The sequence below is a fragment of the Orbicella franksi genome, chromosome 7 (assembly GCF_964199315.1).
Source record: "Orbicella franksi chromosome 7, jaOrbFran1.1, whole genome shotgun sequence".
Classification (NCBI taxonomy): Eukaryota; Metazoa; Cnidaria; class Anthozoa; order Scleractinia; family Merulinidae; genus Orbicella; species Orbicella franksi.
In genome coordinates this window covers 27,829,415-27,849,706 of record NC_138151.1, presented here as the reverse complement: position 1 = coordinate 27,849,706, position 20,292 = coordinate 27,829,415, and the positions used below count along the sequence as shown (strand labels likewise).

The window sequence follows — 20,292 nt, the reverse complement described above, 5'->3', positions numbered from 1 at the left end:
ACCACCCCCGGGATGGTATGCTAGTCCATCGCAGGGTCACCACCAGAATAACCGAAATTCGCCACTACCCATTTATACACCTGGGTGGGGAGAGGCTCTGTGAAGAACACAACTCAATGTCCCCAACTGGGGCTTGAACCTCGACTGTTCGATCCGTAGTTAAGCGCGCTACCTCGCGCCTCTAACTGATGCTAAAAATTGTTTGATTTTATGGAACAGCACTTGTCGCATGATGAGAGCATCGTAGGGTGGTTGGGCGTTTAACAATGGCGAGGATTAAGCGGGTTACAATACGGACGACATGAAAACGCGAGGGTTACTTTTTTAAGCTTGGCTGAGCTCCCTTTTAATCTTACCAATCGTATCAAATTGCAAATTTGACCAATTGTGGGTTTTATTTTTTGTTTTGTTTTTTTTTCTGCTCACCAGAAACCTCTCACTGTTTTACGGAAGCTTGCTATTGCACCTCAATCTTCAACAGTTGTGCTGCTCATTTACAGGCACTTGTATCCTTTGACGTTTTTTTTTTATTTTTGTATTTCGTGCAAGATGGATGACGTTCAATAGTTTTTCTCATTATTTTTTTATAATTCTTTTTTTTCTCACAATATGCATTTTTTTATTGATCGTAACAGTAAAGTAAGTCTGTTCTTATCCAATTGATTGTAGGAGCCAAAAAGCTCACTGGCACCGGCGCCTGTAGCATAAATTGACTACGAGTGTTGAGACTACCCCTGGATGGTATGCTTCCCCCCACTCCCTCAGTTCTCGCTTTTATTTCTTTTTGTTGTTGTTTTGTTTGTTATTGATGTTGCCCCAACAAATTCACCGGTATCAATAGTACTGTTCAGGGGTTTTAAAGCGAGAAGTATACGTGTGCAAGTTTTATTTACTCTCATGTAACATGTTCACTGTGTCCTTTGAACGCCTTAGTTTTCTCTTCCTTTCAAAAAAACTTGCCATGTCTCTGTAGTGTTAAGGTTCATTTAGGTCCCTTTGTTGGTAGTTTCCCTTCCTTAACATGTTCCCCAAAGTAATGCACTAGAAGTTCGCTTCCGAGCGAAGAATCTTGTCGCTATAAGAGGTGAGTTAAGTCTTACGTAAATTTCTCTTGTATAGGCACGGTTAAATTTGGTCAATGCAATCTTTCACCCAATATCTGAACTTTGCTATTCATAAATTGCTCAGAATTCAAGTTTTAGGAAAATTATTTGCCATTGGATTCCCATACAAACACTGTTCCCCTACAGACACCTGTTGCCTCCCCATTAAGAGGGCTTCCAAATCCGTGATAAGTTTTATTTTTATTGTACAACACATTCATAGATGTTTAACGCTGGTAGAGTCGATGGACCACTTTGCGGTTATTCTGTGCATATTATTAGCAATCTGTTATAACGACTGCGGACATTTCACAGTTCTTGTAATTTGATTGGCCAGTTTTCAAACGAAAGCCATCAAAAAGTTGCGTCGTTAGACCCGGAGCCATATACGGTTGGTGGCTTTCATAACTTTGTACCCTTCGCTTACTAACTGTTCACTCGACTTGTCTTGTATTACCAGATGCTTCATACAGCATTGTGGACCCCAGCAAGAGTAGAACTGGGTTTTCCTCAATTCAAAACCTGAAGGTGCGTATATGTGAATCTATGTTTACAATATTTGCCTCATTAGCATGAGCGATTCACGTTCTGATCAAACTACAAAAAATATCAGTTCTGATTATTGACATGACACAGCACAAGTAACTGTCCCAATTTGAGCCCGATGTATTGAATTATTTTTGTGCAACGCGGTTTTAAAAATTTTACAAAGAATATATGACTTCATTTAGCGCTTTTGCCACCCAAAAATTGTGCAGGTTATGAAAACCCTTTTCTCCTTGAATATTACAACCAAAGAGCCAAACATTTCACCATTTACTAAGTTTCACAAGCTCTTGAAATGTTTGGAATCACGATGCCTTCTCTGCGCAAAGTCGTATGTTAATGAGGAAAAATTAAAAAAAAAATGGCATCAGCAAAGCCCTATAAAAAAAAAAAAACCAACATAAAAATTCCTTCGCCTGCTACTGTTATTGCTGTAATTCCTTCTTTTCTTCACTTAGCATTTATGCCGGTTCCTAAATAATAGAGTATCACTCCAACTCCTCGTTTATAAGCGAGATTTGACTGATATTTTGCACAAAAATTTCTGATTGCCTCCATTGAAGGCCTTTCTGCAACTTTACGTGGACGAAGTCGCCAAAGTCGGTGGAATAACTTCCCGACATGCCTCCACTGCGGACGACGAAGCACCTCCCTCACCTATCACCATGGAAACGGACACACCTGTCATTGATACGCAGTTTACGTCACCGCAGCCGATGCCCAGCGGAGCTAATCTCACTGCGTCACCGATGATCCCACGCACCTCGCCCCAAGCTCCTTCGCCGTTTTCTGCCTCGCCGAATGTGAACAGTCCGGGAGCTATCTACGGTGTTGGGTCTCCAGGTGAGTGTACCAGCCGAGTTTGTTAGTCAGGTTGTGGTTTGGTCAGGGGAAAAAATTCTTCAAGGTCAGGGAAAAGTCAGGGGATTTTATTTTAAGTCAGGGAAAATTGGAAAAAATTAACGCGGGTGAATTAATGTCACTGAAAGCTGTAAGAAACATTTGGGATGACTGTGATCTCAACGATGTTTTTCCTTAAAGAAGAAGAAAAATTGTGGAAAACGTATTGGTGTTAATAAATTGGGTGGAAAGCATGGCTGTAAGGGGAGGCCAGAACCCGTTACTATACAGGGTATGTGACATTTTGTATTTATTTGGTTAGGGAAATTTTATTTTTATCAGGAAAAAGTTAGGGAAATTTGAAAATTGATGTCTGTGGTAGCCCTGAGTCCAACTTAAACATCCATGGAGGGACCAAACTAGATCTAAAGGTTAAACCAGTGGCGGATCTAGGGAAGGGGGGGGGGGGGGGGGGTCAAGCAAAACAAAACAAGGGGCAAGCAAAACAAAACCGACCCCCTCCCTTAGCTCAAGTTCTGGATCCGCCACTGTAAACCCTACCCAAATTCGAAAATTTTAATCCGACCGACTTGATATCGCAGGATGTCAGGACAGTGTACCCAGTTGTGATTGGATAATTCTCTAGATTTCTAGTTTGGGTACGGTAATGCTGTAAATACATGCTAAGATAATACTGGATTACTGATACGTCCTTTTGAATTTCAAGGAGTTAGTTTGCTCAGGACGTTTGGAATTGGTTGGCAGTAGATTAAATTAATTTTTAATAAATACGCTCTGATTATATGCATTGTAAATTTGTTTTTAGTCTAACAGTAAATGGCGCCTTAAAAAGCCGGTAAAGCGTTAAAGCTAAGCAATCCATGCTTATCTTCTTTTGTTTATTGATTTATACCAATAACATGCACATTGCCTCTTTTCTTCAGTGATCTTCAATTCTCTTTGCAGATTTTCTTGTTCCTTTCGTCTTCTGATTTCTTTGCTTACTTTATTCATTTGTCCTTCTGAACCCGGGCTGTGGATGAGTCACCAGCTTCGTGTAAACGGTAGAACAAATCGCTGGAAATCACGTGTTCAACACCCTTGTAACTTCTCAAATGATATCTTTTTCTAGGGGCAATAAATGAAGCAAAACTTTGATTGTTTCTTGCAACGACTCATTCATGTGGCGTGACGAAAACTGAATCAAACTCGAAAAAATCACTGCAGAATGTCCCTTCCCATTAAGATACTCTTCTACTCTTTCGACCAGTAACTTTCGTGTACCCTGTAGGGTTTGTGCGTTTTGCATAAAAACATACATTTCTACTGCTTCTTTGGTCTTCTTTGTTTGGTTTTGTTTTGTTCCGTTTTGTTTTTCCTTGTTTTGTTTTGTTTGTGTGATTGTTTGTTTGTTTTTTTTGTCATTCCTACATGTGATCGTTAACAGTTTTTCACTATCCAATATTCTTTTTTGTTGCTCGAGAACGCTTGCTTGTCTATTGCTCGGTGGCTTTCGTTTACCTCACTTCTTCCTGCATGTAATTTGTCACGTATTGTCGTCTTGATTATTTTCGCTAATAGACTAATTTCTCTCTGATGATTAAGCAAGCTGTTAAATTAAAGAGCACAGACAATACGCTGCAGAATTCAAATTAGGTCTGTTGTTTTAGCAGTTTCGAATTTGAAACGAGGTTTTTGTGGCAAATAAAGAAGGAATTGATCTTCTCCAACGTGAACGAGGATTTGACCACGGTGAAATGGCGAATTAAGAGTATGAACATTAATTTCTCCCTAGCGAAAGAGAATTCAGTCGTAGTTAGTAAGTTGCCACAAGAGCCACGATGAGTGGCAAATAAAAGAGAAGTTCGTGAAACGAGAAGTTCGTGCAACGAGAAGCTCGTGAAACGAGACGTTTGTGAAACGAGAATTTTGTGAAACGAGAAATTAGTGTCTCATTTGTGTTCGTCTTTTGCACACTTGCAACTATTTTCTAAATCACAGTTCCTCAACTCTCAGCTCTTCTCCAGCCTTCTCCGGCAGCAGCTCAAGGCTTAGCCCAGTCTCCTGCCGGCTCTCTCGGTCTTCCAGTGCCGTCTCCGGCGACTAGTCACCAGTTTGTCACTCCGTCTCCTGCATTAGGCGGGTCCTCTCCAGCTCCCTCTCACAACATGCCTGTTACGTCACCAGGGTCGTGGCCCATGTCTCCGCAGTTCGCCGGTAGTGGCCAGGCTGCAAAGTACAGGTGCGTTTGAGAAAACATGAGAAATCTCCGTGGCGTTAATTTAACTTTTGGTAAAATATTTAGTTCCTGTGCCAAAGAACTAAAAAAATTACCTATAAGAACAAAGATTTTTATTATAAAAATTATTTAATGGGCTTTTACACAATGTATACAAGCGTTCTGTCACGAATGCCGTTCTCTTATTGGCTACGCTACTCACTATCTACACCTTTTGCTGTTCATTTACAGAAAATAAACATTCATTTGTGTCCAAGTTTCTTTCATTATGGTCATTAAACTCTCATTAACACCAATATGACCTTCATTTGCGCGTAAGGAAGGTTCAAGAAAAACATTGGCATATGCATTAACATTCAAAATCATCAAAAGAAAAACAATACCTTCATTTGACATTCATTGACGGTAAATGTATTTTCATTTTGGTCGAAAAAAAATTCGTTGTCACGAAACGACAATCATTTACACTTTACGACATTCAGTTTTCAACAAAAGACTTTCAATAACACAATTTGCATGAGAACTAACATTCAATTGCATTATTATGCAACCATATCCGTGAAGGTAACAATCTTTAATGCGGCGAGACAAACATTACAGCCATAATAAGATTTATTTTTGAAAGATAGAATATCAAATTTGCTGAACGATTTATCCTTCAATTGCCTCACTAGTAAATAGTAAATAGTCTTCGTTGACATCTTCAAAAGCCCTGACTATCCTTTCGCGGTGTTCAAATGCGATTCTATTTCTTCGTGGCATTTCTGGACAAATCGAACTGTCACTACATGTACATGTATGTCACACGGATACTGTAGTGCGCCCTCTGAGTTGTACGCAAAAAGTTTCGTAAGTGGCCGAATTTATATCTGCAAGGGGAGGATTGTGAAATTATGATTTGAAAAAAGTACATATGGTCCCTTGTTCTATAATCAAATTTTCGAGGAAAATTGGGCGAGATATCTCTGTTCAAAAGAATTAGGCTAATGAGCGATTGTTTTCTCTTAACGTTAGGTGAAAACACGGTAATGTATGTCTCACCGCATTTCAATCAGTCAATCAATCAATCAATCAATCAATCAATCAATCAATCAATCAATCAATCAATCAAATGTACTTAATCAATCATACCCAGGACAACGCAAACTCCCCAAGGGCCGTCCGGAACTGGACTGAAACAACCAACCACTCCACCTCGACCGATGACTGCTAGAACCTGGGCTGCTACTGTTCCAACCATTTTATCACACGCAGCATTCACCAAGCTATGCAGCCCGGCCCCCGTACTCACATCTGTCAGACGTGGGCCCCCAGTCATGCTTTCTCCGCTGGAACGGTTTCTATGTTGCATGCATTTGAAACGTCATCTAACCAGAGTCATCCAGAGTGAGGACTCGGCCGACAAGAAGGTTGGTTGTTGTTGATCTTTGTTCTTTGTCGATGTTGTTGTTTTTTTCCCTTTGTAATGCATTTTTTGGGGGGGAGGGGGGATATACAAAGTCACTAACTGAACGAGAGTTCTGTTCGAATATTGCGTTTTATAACATGACAAAAGAAGGAACAAGCTTGGTTAGGTTAAGTGAAGATCGACACAGATTGCATCACGGAACGCAGTGTAGGTTATTTACTCGAGAACTGAAGACTTCCGCGAAGTTACAAATCTAAAGGTGGAACATATAGAGAGCAAAATTATATCTTTGATGAAAGGGCCTGGGGAGAGAATAAAGGGGCTTGCTTTGCATTACCCGAGCTTACAGTTTGACGCTCTGAAATTGGAAAAGCGGCCCCAGCAAAATACCGCTTAGCTAAATGTGATTGAGGCAATGATGGTGGGGATCTCATATTTTAATCAGGGGATAAACATTGGCGAATGAATATGTAGATGCAGTTTTCTGTTGTTGTTTTCTTTCTTTTGTTTGTTTTCTATGCTCTGCTTCGGACCTGTTGATGTTATCGACTGAACTTTATTCATGTTTTGTTTTCTTGTAGCTCACGTTAGTGGGGAACGAGTTGAGTTGTGTGGTGTTCAAAGCCAACCATCCCACCACAAATCTAAAGTACATTGTTGGTGTAGACTCCTCATACACTGCGCTAAGACTCAGCGTCAAACCTCCACACGGCCAAGGTTTGTTTTAAATAATCATGAGTAACAAAATGTGGTTTACCAACAAAGTTTTTTACTGGTGTTCTAGTGGAGAGCTGTTCGTTCGTTCGTTCGTTCGTTCGTTCGTTCGTTCGTTCGTTCGTTCGTTCGTTCGTTCGTTCGTTCGTTCGTTCGTTCGTTCGTTCGTTCGTTCGTTCGTTCGTTCGTATGTTCTTTCGTTTGTTCGTTCGTTCGTTTGCTCGCTCGTTCGTTCGTTCGTTCGTTCGTTCGTTTGCTCGCTAGTTCGTTCGTCCGCTTGTTCGTTCCTTAGATAGGAACTTTATTTATGTGTCAATGCCTTTTAAACATATACAGGCAAAAACTAACGATAGATAAATCCGACGTTTCGGCGACATCTTGGCGCCATTGTCAAGGGAAACTAATTAAATATGCGATTTCAAGAGTAACTAAGAGTTCAGAGTTTCTAATTTGCATAAGTTAGACAAAGACTTTAGCGCGAACTGAGGACGCAAAATATATAGAGAAAAGAAGAAACAATTAGAAAAAATATTCACAGTTAAACTTCACAGTAGAACCTTCGTTCGCTCGCTCGTTCGTTCGTTCGTTCGTTTTGACTCGGCTGCGTCTTATAGAACGGTAGATTTCCCCCAGTGTACGTTGACCTTCTACATCTTGCGAAACATTTTACCCTGAACGTGGTTAGCCTTGTCTCAGATTCGCTCAGAAGAAGATAGCATCTGTTCTACCCTGTACTTCTGTGCGTTGTAATGCCTTGCGACTAGTTTTGCCACGACTAGTTTTACAGTCTTTCTTATGTTCATAATTCCCATGCTGCTGACTGTGAAATCGTTATACGCTATTTCCGAATTACCTTTGGCCTCTTTCTCAAAGCGAGTCTTTATGTTCATTAGCCTTTCATATGAAAATGAGATTTCATTCACGTGCAAATTAAACTCATTTTCATATGAATAGTTGTGTACCAGGCCTCGCTTTGATAGAGAGGCTTAAAGCAAATCGAAAATGTGCTATTGAATTTCACTTATTCTTGCTGCTAAACAAGAAACTTTTCTTCTCTCCCAGAGCCATCTTGGAAAGACGAACTGATTATCCTTGAAAGATTCTTTGAAACAAGGGTATGTTTAAGGATGTGCTTTGATGTTTCCTTCAAGTTTTGTTTGCGTTAATGCTTGAAGGTTACGTTAGAATTCGGATTTCGTTAAGAAGGCTTTACGATTAAGTTCCATTTGTGTTTGTGTTTGCATTGACATTTCGTTTGCGTTTGCTTTTTTTTCTTTGGATTCCGTTTGCGTTTAGAGTTTCACGTGTTGTTGTTGTTTTGTTTTTTTCGCATTTCCTCTTTGCGTTTGGGTTTTGTTCCTGTTTGAGTTTCGTTTTGCATTTAGCTTGGCATTTGTGTTCCGTTTCGGTTTTCATTTTGGTTCTTTGAACTTTGTTTAATTTTTTGTGTACAAATTGAACTAATGTAAGCTTGGGACTGTAGAGTTTCATCTTAACACATTTGTTTGCTGTTGTCTTCTAGGTGGCCTGTGCACCTTACAAGGCAAGCGCCATGTCGGCTTTTGCTCGACTACTTGGTGCGCCTGCCAACATTCTGCGCGACTGTATCAAGATTATGCAGCTGGAATTGGTGAGTCGTTTGTTGGTTCCACTACAAAAACCCAGGTCTGAACAAAGGGGCCGGGTTGTTCGAGATCTGGTTAACGCTAACCGCGGTTTAAAAGTTAACCGAAGTATCAATTTTACTGGTATAAAAATGTTTTTCACTTCTTATTTTTTGTGTTATTTGAGATAATTCAAGCTCAAAACTGAAGGGCAAGCAGTATAAACAGTAAACCTCACCGAGAAGTTACAAAACCGGGATCAAAATTCTCGCTAATCCTGGGTTAGCTTAATCCTGCTTTGAACAACCCGGCCTTCTGGTTGGCTCCCTAACACTGGTATAACGAATTCAGAGTTCAGTGGATTAAACTTATAACTACGAAATTAGGCAACGCTAACAAATGAACAGAAAGCAAAGTTCATGCTGTACAGTCAGGTGCTTAATTGTATTTCTGCAGAAAAATATCTTCAGTTATTGCCCTGTAATGACTGTGCAATCTTGAAGGGAAAACTCTAGCTCTCCACCCCTGCCATTTATCTTTTACTGCGTTGTATACTGAGATTCTAATTGTTATTTTCTTGGTTCTTCTTTGTTTTATTTTTTGTTTGATTGTTCGTTTGATGCGTTTGTTGTTGTTTTTTAGAATCACGAGGCGACCAAGTTCAAATGGCGTGTCGAATGGTGCCTCACCATACCCCCCAACGGGCCGGAGATCGCCCCTCCTGGAACCCCCGCCGTGGTCCTGAAGGGCAAAATGTTGTTTTTTGTAGGTTGAGTACACTTGACTGGTGTTTTAGATACTCGTGTAATTCTCTTAAACTCGATGCAGTGATCGTTTAAATGCTGAAAACAACGCCTCTGTTACTCAGCTTGTTAATGGCGCCAAAAACGACCACAATGCCAGGCAAAGCAAATTTTGAGCGAAATCTGAATTTCGCGGCAAAGTGCCATTGAAGGAGCTCGGCCACGGTATTTTGATGTATTTTCGCCACGTGCAAAATTACCTTTAAATTGAAGAAAATCTGAAGATAATAGTTTACTAAGATAATAGAAAAGCAAGTAAGAGACAATAGTAAACCATAAAGGAACAAGAATGGAGAAGATTAACACGGATTACAAAGGTCAAACTTGAAAAATTTAGGCTAAACTTTTCAAGAAGCACAAGCAGTGAGGTAACTCCTTTAAAGACAGGTCTCAGTTTTGCTCGTAATCCGCTTGTAGTTTGTTTCTACTAGAACTGGACCTGTCATGTATTGAAATTGTGTCTAATTTTGGAATTGGTCAATAAGTTACTATTTTTCTTTTTTATTGTATAAAAAGAGTCATTATCTTTTTGATAGAAAGTATCCGACTTTCTCTGTGTGGTGTGGTTTACACAGAGAAGGAGGCGTGCGGGTTCTGTGTGTGACGGCGGCGTTGTTCTTGTAATGGGGAGTTTACGAAACCACGATTTCAACGACAATGGGTACGCCACTGAATAAAAGAATTAATGAGCCATACAATGGTTGTGCACGTGCGTTATAATTCTTGGTGCATTTCTTTGCCGTCCTCTGCAAAGCAACAACGTGAAATGACCAAATTTTGCGTTTTCTGGAGAACGTGAAACTCGACGGCTAAGTTTTTGAATTTTTATTTCAAATTTATCGGTGTCCTAGATTCAGTTTCGTGATAGTTTTGACAGTGAGAAGCAAAGTAAATGACTTTAGAGTACCGCTAGATTCGTAGGTAAAATATAAACTAATTTTTTAATCGAGGTTGTCCTCGGCGTCGACGCCGTCGTGGTTTCGTAAACTCCCTATTCTGGCGGTCCCGGATTCAAGCCCTTCATGTGGTCATTTACTGGATAGGTCTCGGTATTACCGAGTCAAAATCCTTGACCACTCCATGCCAATAACCAGCTTGTCGTACGCTGTCTGTTGCATGAGTTTATTTGAATTATTTTGCGATGGCCCATTATGACTGTTAACTCTTTGGCACGCTAACATTAAATTGGGTTTTAGTAGTTCTAGTTGTTGCTATGAAATTACATTACATAGCCGTTCCTAAGTTACTGTCGTTCGTTTGTGTTTTTTCCAGATCCAACTCAACAGGCCCATCCCGTCATCCCCCACTGGAGAGGAACAGGTTATAGTAGTTCCCATTCTCCATGACGTGCAGGAGAACACCACACAACAGGCGGAAATGCCGCGCCAGGCTCCCACCGCTGCGGCTCCGTCTGTGAGTTCGCCCCAGCCTCACGCAGCCATCGTCAATGCTACTTTGAGGCGGTGGAGTGAAATGAACTCTAGAACAGGCAAGTGAATTGAACCGTTATTTTTTTTATTTATTTATTTTTATTTTTTTTATCACTAACTCTTGTCACCCCCGCAACTGTGTTATTGTAGTCTCTGTATTAAAACGAGTCTTCGTGGAAAACCATTCATATGAAAATGAGTTTCAATGGGCGTTTATTTGCGTGCAAATTAACCTCAGGCAGCGTCCACACTACGCCGGAGAAATTTGAAATCGCAGCTTTATTTCTCCGGTTAGGCCCAACGTCCACACTAATCCGGCACGAAAACGGTTCTTTTCGAAAACGCTCTTCAAACCGGAGGAATTTGAAAACGCAGGCTTTGCGTTTTCGTGTGGAAGGAAAACATTTTGAAAACGGGGCTTTTCAAAAACGATGGCGTCACGATAATGATGTGATTTCCCAGACTGAGTTTTGCTCAAACGCAAATCCAAAGTGACCGGTGATTGTGGCGTTTAAAATTCCTCCGTGGTGAAACCTCCGTGTTCAAATTCCTCCCGCGTGGTGTGGACGGGGCCTCGTTTTGAAACGGAGGTAAAAAGCGACTCGAAAATGTCCTACAACTCTACATCGGGTTGAGCTGAGTTGAGTTAGGTTGAGCTGGGTCGAAGTCTAAGTTGATTTTATTTCTTTGATATTTGCCAGTTATGATGTTTGATATTTCATAGTTGTATATTTGCTGTTTCATATCTGTTTGAATTAATTGGTAAATGACAGTCAATAACTAAAATTTGGTATTTGCTTATTTATAAATATTGTTAGAAACTCTTCTCGTGTTCAGTCGTGGTGATGCTGAGATATCGTGAGTTTGAGCAAGCAATTCATGACTTACAGCTGATAATTTTCTTTAGAGACTCATCCCGTGACATTCCACCGTCACGTAAAGCTTCTCGGACCATTAAGATTGTATCTGTGAGACTTTTGTGTGACAAGCAAAATACAGGCTGTGATTGTCACGCAGCCTACGAAGGCGGTATAAAGCGCTTTGCGATAAAATTTCGTGCTGAATAGGGTTTCTTTCTCTTTTTCAGGTGATTGTACAATTTTTCCAGCTGTGTTGGAGCTTGCCCGGAACCTTGATATTCCTCCGTGAACACACTCTGGAATGACAACGATTATTTATCGCTGTATAAAAATGAATTCCATGTAAGATTTAACTTAACGCAAAGCTGACTAAGTCAGAAGATGTAACAGCATATTTTAAGAAAAGTAAATAAATGGTAGCCTTTTTATGGTCGTATTAATAAGCGACTTCTGTAGTGTAAGTACCCCTCACAGATGGGATGTTACTCCGTTCAGAGATACGCTATCATCATGAGTTTAGCTGTCAGACCCTCTGTCAAACCTGGGATTTCTTTTCTTTTTTTTTTTTTTTCTTTGTTTGTTTTTTTAAAGTTTACACTGCACACATGACATTAAAATTACAGAGTACTTACATAAAAAAAGCTTACAATTTACCCCACAGTACTAAAATCGTCCCTACCTAGGGAGCGTGATAGCTGTTGATGGAGGAACAGAACGAGATGTGTTGGTGAGGATTTGCAAAGCCAGAACAGCATTCCTTCTGCTGAGACCTGTGTGGAGATATAAAGAGATATCCCTGAGGACCAAACTTAATACAAATGTAAAATCGGTCTTGATGTACGGAGCCGAAACTTGGAGAGTAACGAAGAAAATCTCAGGAAAAATCCAAGCCTTCACAAATCGCTGCCTACGTAACATCCTTGGGGTAAGATGACCGAACACCATCAGGAACGAAGACCTTCTAGCAAATACCCAGGAAGAGAAGATGAAGACCCAAATCAGAAGAAAGAAGTGGAATTGGATAGGCCACACGCTAAGAAAACCACATAGCAACGTAACTAAACAGACACTCTTTTGGAATCCTCAAGGTAAACGAAACCGTGGTAGGCCGAAAAACAATTGGAGAAGATCAGCCGAACAAGAACTGCGACAAATAGGCATGCGATGGACCCAAATTGAACGAGAGAGCAGTGGAAGAAAACTGTGGATGACCTATGCTCCACCTAGGAGCCAAGGGTTTGTATAAACTCACAAACATTACTTTCTACAACGACATTACCTACTTACAAAACGTTGCGTAAAATTACTGATTTACCTTACATTACCACACTTACAATACATTACATTACCTCACTTACAATACATTGTTACATTACTCACAACACGCTATATTGCTTAGTTGCACGAATCACTTGCACTAGGTTACAGAACGGCGCAAAACGTGGGATGACTTGGGTGCACGACTGTTTACTGAAACTAATTTCGCCCCGAGTTGTTTGCTTATGCCACTAAGCAAACGGAAGTTAGAGAGTCTAGCTGTTACACATTTAACAAACGTTCAGGGCTATTTTTGTTTGTTGTGAAGCTAAATGACTTGTAGCTAAATGAAACCCGCTATTTTAACCACTAAAAACCGAGCGCAAGAAAGGTCTGGGCAATTCAACATTTTTAAAGAATAGATTAAGCATAAATATTTCCAAGAAATTTCTCATACTCGTTAATAGTTCATCAAGTTTAAACAAAGGAAATCATGACCGTGACGGTGTTTGGATATCTGATCTAAATTAGGGACCGTTCATTTTTTATAAGGTAGGGGGGGCTGGTGGGATTTGGGGGGGGACCATGGGGAAAAAAAAGGCTTTCGAGGGGGGGCCATCCCAAAAAAATAAGGGAAAAAGGGGGGGTCACGCGAAATATTTTAGTAAAACTTTAAAATGGCATGTTTGAATATCAAAAAAATTGCTATAGAATAAACATAGAAGGCAGGATACAAATTTATTACAAACTTTCCTTCTGCTTTAAAAAAACGTTTGGCGATAAAAAGCATTTGTAGCTACTGAAAAGAAGTATTTAACACTGTTATTTTCGAATGCAACTTTCACTGGCACTCATCTTCATCTTCGCTGTCATCGAGTTCTTCGTCGCCGCTTGTGCTGCTATGGAAGTCTGTTTCCCCAATGCTGCAAGCCGCAGCAATGCTTTCCGTCAGAGTGTACTCTTCAGGGTACATGAAGGTGTAAACATAATCTTTGACTTCCTGCTCAAGGTTTGTGGTGAAATAATTCCCTTCCAAGAGCTGTGCAAAATCATTTGGAAGATCATTTCCTAGCGGGTTTCCAACACAGATTCCATAAACTCGTTGGACATTGTTTTCAGTCCGCTTCCTCTTTCTTTCATTTGACTTTCTGCGATTTTCTTTTTTCCTTCTCCTTTTGTTGATGTGCTGTTTGAGTGTGCCCTTGAATATGCTGTTATAATTGCTCTTCTTATTTTCTAGTGCTTCCATGTCCTGCGTGACCTTCGTCAACTTAGCTTCTATACATTTGATCTGTTTTACATTAAAACTGTGGGCAAATTCTTCGCCCTGCTTTAAAGCAAGCCCATTGGACTGAAAGAGTGTGGAATCGTGTTCCTTTACATCTTTCAATATGACATTCAACTTTTCCACAATTGCTCTGAGCTCTTTGATGGAAAAGTTCAGTTTTCTTCCATCACTGGGCTTCAACTGGTACCCTGGCACGGAAAACTCACCCGCCCTTTCTGAACAGCCATCCGCACTTAGAAAGATTGCTTCTTTTGCTTGTAAGATGTCAAACTGCCTGGATCGTTCAGCTGTAAACCTTTTCTTAAACGACTCGTCGCTTTCGCCATTATTGCGCATTTTGGAATTTTGCGCATTTAAAAAGCAGCAAGAGTGAGAAAGTAAAGGCAATTGTAAGACATTCATGCTTGCAGCAGAAGAGGCCTCTCAAAGCTGGCCAACCAACACTGAGAAATGCCAGGACATTGACACAAAATGACAACAGGGCAAGTGCTGACAGCAGTGAAACGGATGAAAGTGACAATGATGAGTATGACAGTGATGCCATTGACTCTGGCGGAGAAGATGACTCAAATGACGTCATTCTTACATTCATCAATTCAGATGAGGAAGATGCCAATGAAAGGCCAAATGCCACACGCTCAGGGCGAGCCATAACTAGGAAATCCGAAATTGACTTCTCTTTCTTTTGATTTGTTTTTTAAACAACAGCTCTCTGTCGTATAGGGATTGGAAATATTGTCTTCATAGTGAGCACAATAACGTGAAGTAGGGGGATAATAGAGAAATATTAAAAAAGTTGAAATCTAAATATTGTTTGTTCAATTTTTTTTTTTGGGGGGGGGGGTCATCCCAAAAAATGACCGCTATAAAGGGGGGGCCATGTGAAAAATTTGTTAAGCTGAGGGGGGTTCATGCGGTTTTTAAATGGTGCTTCCCAAATCCCACCAGCCCCCCCTCCCTCATAAAAAATGAACGGTCCCTTAGCATAGATTTTTACGATTTTCTCAGTTTTCTCCTTAGTTTTAGTTTCGAGTGAGAAGATATATCAAACACGGTCTTTCGTGTTTGATATGATACGTATATCCCATTTCATCCCACAAGTCGACACAATCTACACCTTACACAGCCTGCAGTACAGGCGTCATTTCGGAACGTAACGCTTGATAGACCAGGCTTTTGATGCCGCCATCTTGGATTGTAATTGGATGCTTGACAGGTAAAGGTTGGGCCAGAGTACACCATCTAAGATGGCGGCCTAATATGCAAATGTGCACTCGTGCGCAAATAACGCGCCTGCACTGCAGGCTACACTTTATAGGGGAATCTTTGTTTACAATATTTGCTGTAGTAGTATAAGCGATTCAGTTTCTGATCAAGGTACAAAAATAATATCAGTACCGATTATTGTCCGTTGTATTGAATACGTTTTCGGCAACGCGGGTTTAAAAACTCAAAATTTCAAGTTCAAGTTTTTGAGAACCCATTTCTCCATGAATACTACACCCAAAGAGCCAAAACTTTCATCGCTTACTGAGTTTCACAAGCTCTGTAAATGTTTGAAGTCAATTTGCATCTGGTATGTGCCTTCTCTGTGGAGTGATCCAAATCAAAGGCGTGTCCCATAGAGCGGTTATCAGTTGAGTGTTTTAAAACCAAAGCAATCACCATAGCCAATCACAAAGGACACAAATGATGCAGTGAGCCAATCAAAACACGAAGTAAACACAATGGGCCAAATACAATGCACCTAACGCAAAGCGCGGGAAAACGTGTGCGAACAAGTTTCGGCAGGTTTTGATTTTCTTCTGATTGGACGAAAAAGTGGCGTGGGTTATTTAAGCCAATCGTGTAGCGCAGTGATAAAAAACCAATGACTTTTTGACACCCAAATAATAACCGCTCTTTTGGCAAGATAAGTACGCGTAAGTAGCCCCTTCCCGTTTTATAGCTGTATATAAATGCACGAAACAACAAAGATGAAAGAGGCAAAGAGAACAGTTGTTAAATCTTGTTTATTTTATAATATTTAATTTAAATTCTGACGTCGGTACGTGCTGGCAATTCAACGAATGTGAAAGCTTGAGCATGCACAGTTTTAACGATAGCGTTGCCGTAACAAATATCAGAATTTTAGCATAATTTATTTCTCTTCATCGACTTAAGTATTCGTCCGTCGCCATACATATTTTTAGATCGACTTTAACTCTTTCGTTCCATGGGACTGTCTTCAGGATCTCCGAGTTCCCTCTTCTCCAGGCCTGCACAATCCAAGGATCTTGCTGGTGCACGGAGCTGTCTCGTCATTCGCACCGTCTAGAAGACATCAAATGTATTCCTTTATGACTACATTCACGAGAAAATAGGACAACAGTGTAGTTGAAACGAAGGGGCAGAACAAGACCCTATAACAATTACGAAACTCCGTTCTCTCACGTCCATCTGGAAGGGTTGTTTTGTCAGCCATATAATCACTGAACCGTTGGTCGCGAGCTGAGATAATTGAATTCCACTCCAAAAGAAATGAAAGCTTAAGGGTAGGGAGGGGTTTAAGGCCTTCTGGAGATGTCTAAATCAATGATGTTAACTTTTGCCATAAACGTTGGCTAAGTAATTCATAGTGGATAATCCACTGACAAACTGAGTACTTCAAAATTGTTCCTTAAAGTGCACCTAACCCCAAAAGTTTTTTTCGCTAAAACGAATCTAGGCTTTATTTGAAGCATTTGGGCGAAGAAATTTTTGAATTTGGTTGAATCCTCGATTTTCTATGCCCTTTCAAAGTCGCGCTTGAAGTGTTTCACGACCGCGTTTTAGGGAGTCTGGGGTGGCGGTTCCTGATGACGTCTACCCAGGAACCAAACACAATGGCGCCTCAGTCAGCTCTCTGTATTTGCTGGAGAAAATGGAAAACAAAACTAATCGTTCCGATGTATTTTGGGACTAAAACGTCCAAGCTTTGTCTCAGAATCATTTTGTTTCGTCACTGGAGTCAGAGTTAAGTTTCGATTTGGAAGACACCAAAATGAACTTCGATCGAGCACGTTCGACAACTGTGAACTCACTGCTTAGAGCTTTGAGAGCAATTTACAATATTTCAAGCGACGAAGGGGAAGACTTCTTTGCCGACGAGCTGCTTGTATATTAGGAATGGAAAGCTAGATACGAAGTGGAGGAGCAGGCAAACGAAAAGCAGGAAAGAAAACTCAAGGACTACTTTGGATGGTAATTTCGTCAAGTAAACATAAGATTCCCACTCGTGTTTATAGCCCGTTTACATTTGTCCTTAGCGAGAATGTATTTTGTCAAGGTATGATTGTTCTGTTAAATCCAGTTTGTGTTTTACTTTCTGTTGAATGCTTCATGTTTATAAGAGCGACGTACGTGTTGCAGTTTTCGAGACTTGATGACCTCCAAAACATTGGCTTCGATCGATTGAAAATCGTACTGTTTGGACCTGTATTTTTGAAGCTGCGAGAACAAGGTGGAAGGAAACATTTCATACAATTACCGATTTCACATTGTCACACGTTTTAACTCGTAACTCCAAATAACCAATGTAAATTGTTCTCAAAGTTTGCAGTGAAATTCGTCGGATAAGCGAAAAGGATGTGTTCCCTAAGCGGTCCGCAGATAATGTTCCGCGGTCATATTTTCGACGCTATTGCACAGAATCTCTGTCGCACTGCTGATTTCCAAACCTTCGAAAAACTCTGTGAGTCTAACAATTTTTTTGTGATGTAATTCTAAAGGATTAATTTTCTACTTTTATCTAAATCGAAAGAGAAATAAGTGCTGGTTAGCGGCGTACAGTTGCGACCTATTTACATATCAGTTAATACGCTTCTTGATCATGATCGGATCACACAACTTTGCCGGTTATGTTATAAATACTGCGGGATTGTAAGATATAGGTTTTCGGTAGTATTTCTAAAAATTTCTGGTTAGCTTTAAGCAGAAAATTTATGAAAATAGCGTTCGAAAGTCTGCGGAACAAATTCCAGTGAGAATTCTTTAATGGTTCTTACAGATTCAGTTCACTTGTTTCGGTTCGACAAAATCAACCGTCGTTTACGTCTTTATTGTACCATTAGCCGATCATCGTCAGTAAATTGTACAGTATATCTTTCTTTAATTAACAATTATTCCATGAGCGCGCGTTGGATATGAGATGGTAAATAGCCAACGAGGCCCGTAGGGCCGAGTTGGCTATAACCAATCTCATATCCAACAAGCGCGAATGGAATAATTGTTTTATTAAATTCGGTGCGTTTGTATTCTTGGAAATATAGCTTAATTTTATTGGTTTTTAATTTTACAAAACGACCGGAAGTCGATGTGACAAAAACAACAACAAGTGGGAAATCACATGACATGCGCGCCGTTTGTAAAATTAGTTGAATGAAAAATTTGAGAGCGAAGCAAACGAATTTGCTGAATGAAATTGCAATCAAGTAGAATTCAAGAAACGTCTATCAAATGAAGGAGATATAACCTTGGCCAGAAAGTTTGAAAAGCGTTCGAGTTCGAGTCATGGAGAAGAGCCAAATAATTGTGCACTTGCACATTGCCATCGTAATAATGCTGCGGAAAACTTTGATTGCCATGTGACACAGACGTTGTGCCAAAATTATTCTCGACAAGATCTCTCTCAGGATTCCCTTACTTCGAAAGCCTTGGCATTTCGAGCTGTATGTGTGGAGCTCATTGTTGGTCAGTTTTAGAGTCAAGGACAGAAACTATCTTAGCGTCAGATTCATCTTCAGAATCTCCGAGGCCACCCTGGTGGTTTTTCGTGGCTGGTAAAGAACCGGGCTTACTTCGGTTCAACTCAAAACACTCAACTCCTTGAGGTGTTTTTCGCAAGGACAGAATTGTTGGCGCTAGCTGTCGTTGATTCTCTCGTCGTCGTTGGCCAAAAAAGAGACTGAGATAAAACTAGGTCGTCCTCTGTAGCTGTGCGGGATTCTTGCTCTCGGCCGATCCGAGCTTGCTTAGTCGAACAGTTTCCTCATCTGCTCATTGGAAACTGGTTTCTTACGGACTACACCGGCAATTATGCCTGTTTTCCTGCGGCCTTTTACAAATGCATATGCTCTAATAATTTATTTGCCTGGTCAGAGATAATGGGAAACGGTTTGTTGTGCGGCGGCGTGCGAAGGAAATGATCAACTGGCAGCTTTAATGGATTTAATCAATGAACTTTTGCAATACGTGTCATCTTTCTTCCTCGCAGACGAGTAAAAACACTTCAACTGAACATTCAGTTCTTCTTTTGACATTTCTTATATCGGTTTCGAAAATTTGGTGCCACCAGGACTAGCAAGCCATTCTGTTCAGGTAAATTTGTTTTTGTTACATAATCTTCATGAATGCGTAAAATCTCGCCGGTCATATTTTAATTTTGCAACTTTAAGGGAAACTTAACGTATACGTACCGTTAAATAATCTTATCTCGAGCTTTGTGGCTTTTTTGTTGTTACTGGGTCGGCATTGTCCATAATTTCCTGTATTTGCTGTGTAGATAGCTCACCGAATGTGCTTTTTTTCACCCATTTTTTTTGTCGACGAAACTTTGCTTCACGCGAAAAAGCTCATGCCGAGCAACATTTGCCGCTTTCATTTCCATATAAGGTCAAACGCAGGTATAATGGCTGGTAACCGAGATCCAGTGAACCAATCAGAAAGCTAGAATTGCATTATCCGAGGCTGAGAATTTAATAAATCTGGAATATTACTGCAACAGCCGATAGCACCTCTGGAAGGCGTTTCTGCGCACTTTTCGAATGTGTATTGCACAATCCTGAAGGAAACGAGAGGACGTGAGATATCCAACCTTCCTGGGTAGACGTCACAAGAGCCGCTGGACCCATTCTCCTCAAACTCGGTCGTGAAACAAAATGGCGGTGTTTTGGAGCTATTTTCGAGATTTCGTCGGGGCACAGAAAATCGAGGATTTCACGGAATCCAAAAATTTTTTCGCACAACTATTTCAAATAACAAGTAGATTCGTTTTAGCGAAAAAAAATTTTGGGGGTTAGGTGCACTTTAAAGTAGTGCATCATTTGGCCATCACGCTAACGCTTCACTTCGCCAACCAATCAAAACATGGCATTCCTTTGACTGTTAACATATTCTTAATGGCGCTTAGGCGGAAAATGACGTTAGTCAATACTATCCTTGAATTCTTGACAGACACTGAG

At 40.5% G+C, this 20,292-nt stretch overlaps 1 protein-coding gene across 2 annotated transcripts in view; it reads left to right on the top strand.

Moving 5' to 3' along the window:
- LOC145493866 (mediator of RNA polymerase II transcription subunit 14-like) overlaps positions 1 to 13,334 on the top strand; it is a 32,878-nt gene extending 19,544 nt beyond the window's left edge. Inside the window, exons 27-38 of one of the 2 annotated variants that reach the window (XM_081473341.1) lie at positions 430 to 506; positions 1,035 to 1,084; positions 1,564 to 1,631; positions 2,213 to 2,492; positions 4,506 to 4,731; positions 5,864 to 6,137; positions 6,718 to 6,853; positions 7,913 to 7,965; positions 8,373 to 8,480; positions 9,097 to 9,219; positions 10,530 to 10,746; positions 11,775 to 13,334. In XM_081473341.1, coding sequence (XP_081329467.1) covers positions 430 to 506; positions 1,035 to 1,084; positions 1,564 to 1,631; positions 2,213 to 2,492; positions 4,506 to 4,731; positions 5,864 to 6,137; positions 6,718 to 6,853; positions 7,913 to 7,965; positions 8,373 to 8,480; positions 9,097 to 9,219; positions 10,530 to 10,746; positions 11,775 to 11,836 — 1,674 coding nt within the window. In that variant the 3' untranslated portion in view covers positions 11,837 to 13,334. The remainder of the gene's footprint in view (positions 1 to 429; positions 507 to 1,034; positions 1,085 to 1,563; positions 1,632 to 2,212; positions 2,493 to 4,505; positions 4,732 to 5,863; positions 6,138 to 6,717; positions 6,854 to 7,912; positions 7,966 to 8,372; positions 8,481 to 9,096; positions 9,220 to 10,529; positions 10,747 to 11,774) is intronic. The other variant, XM_081473342.1, reaches the window with a different exon arrangement.
- Positions 13,335 to 20,292: the final 6,958 nt, after the last annotated feature.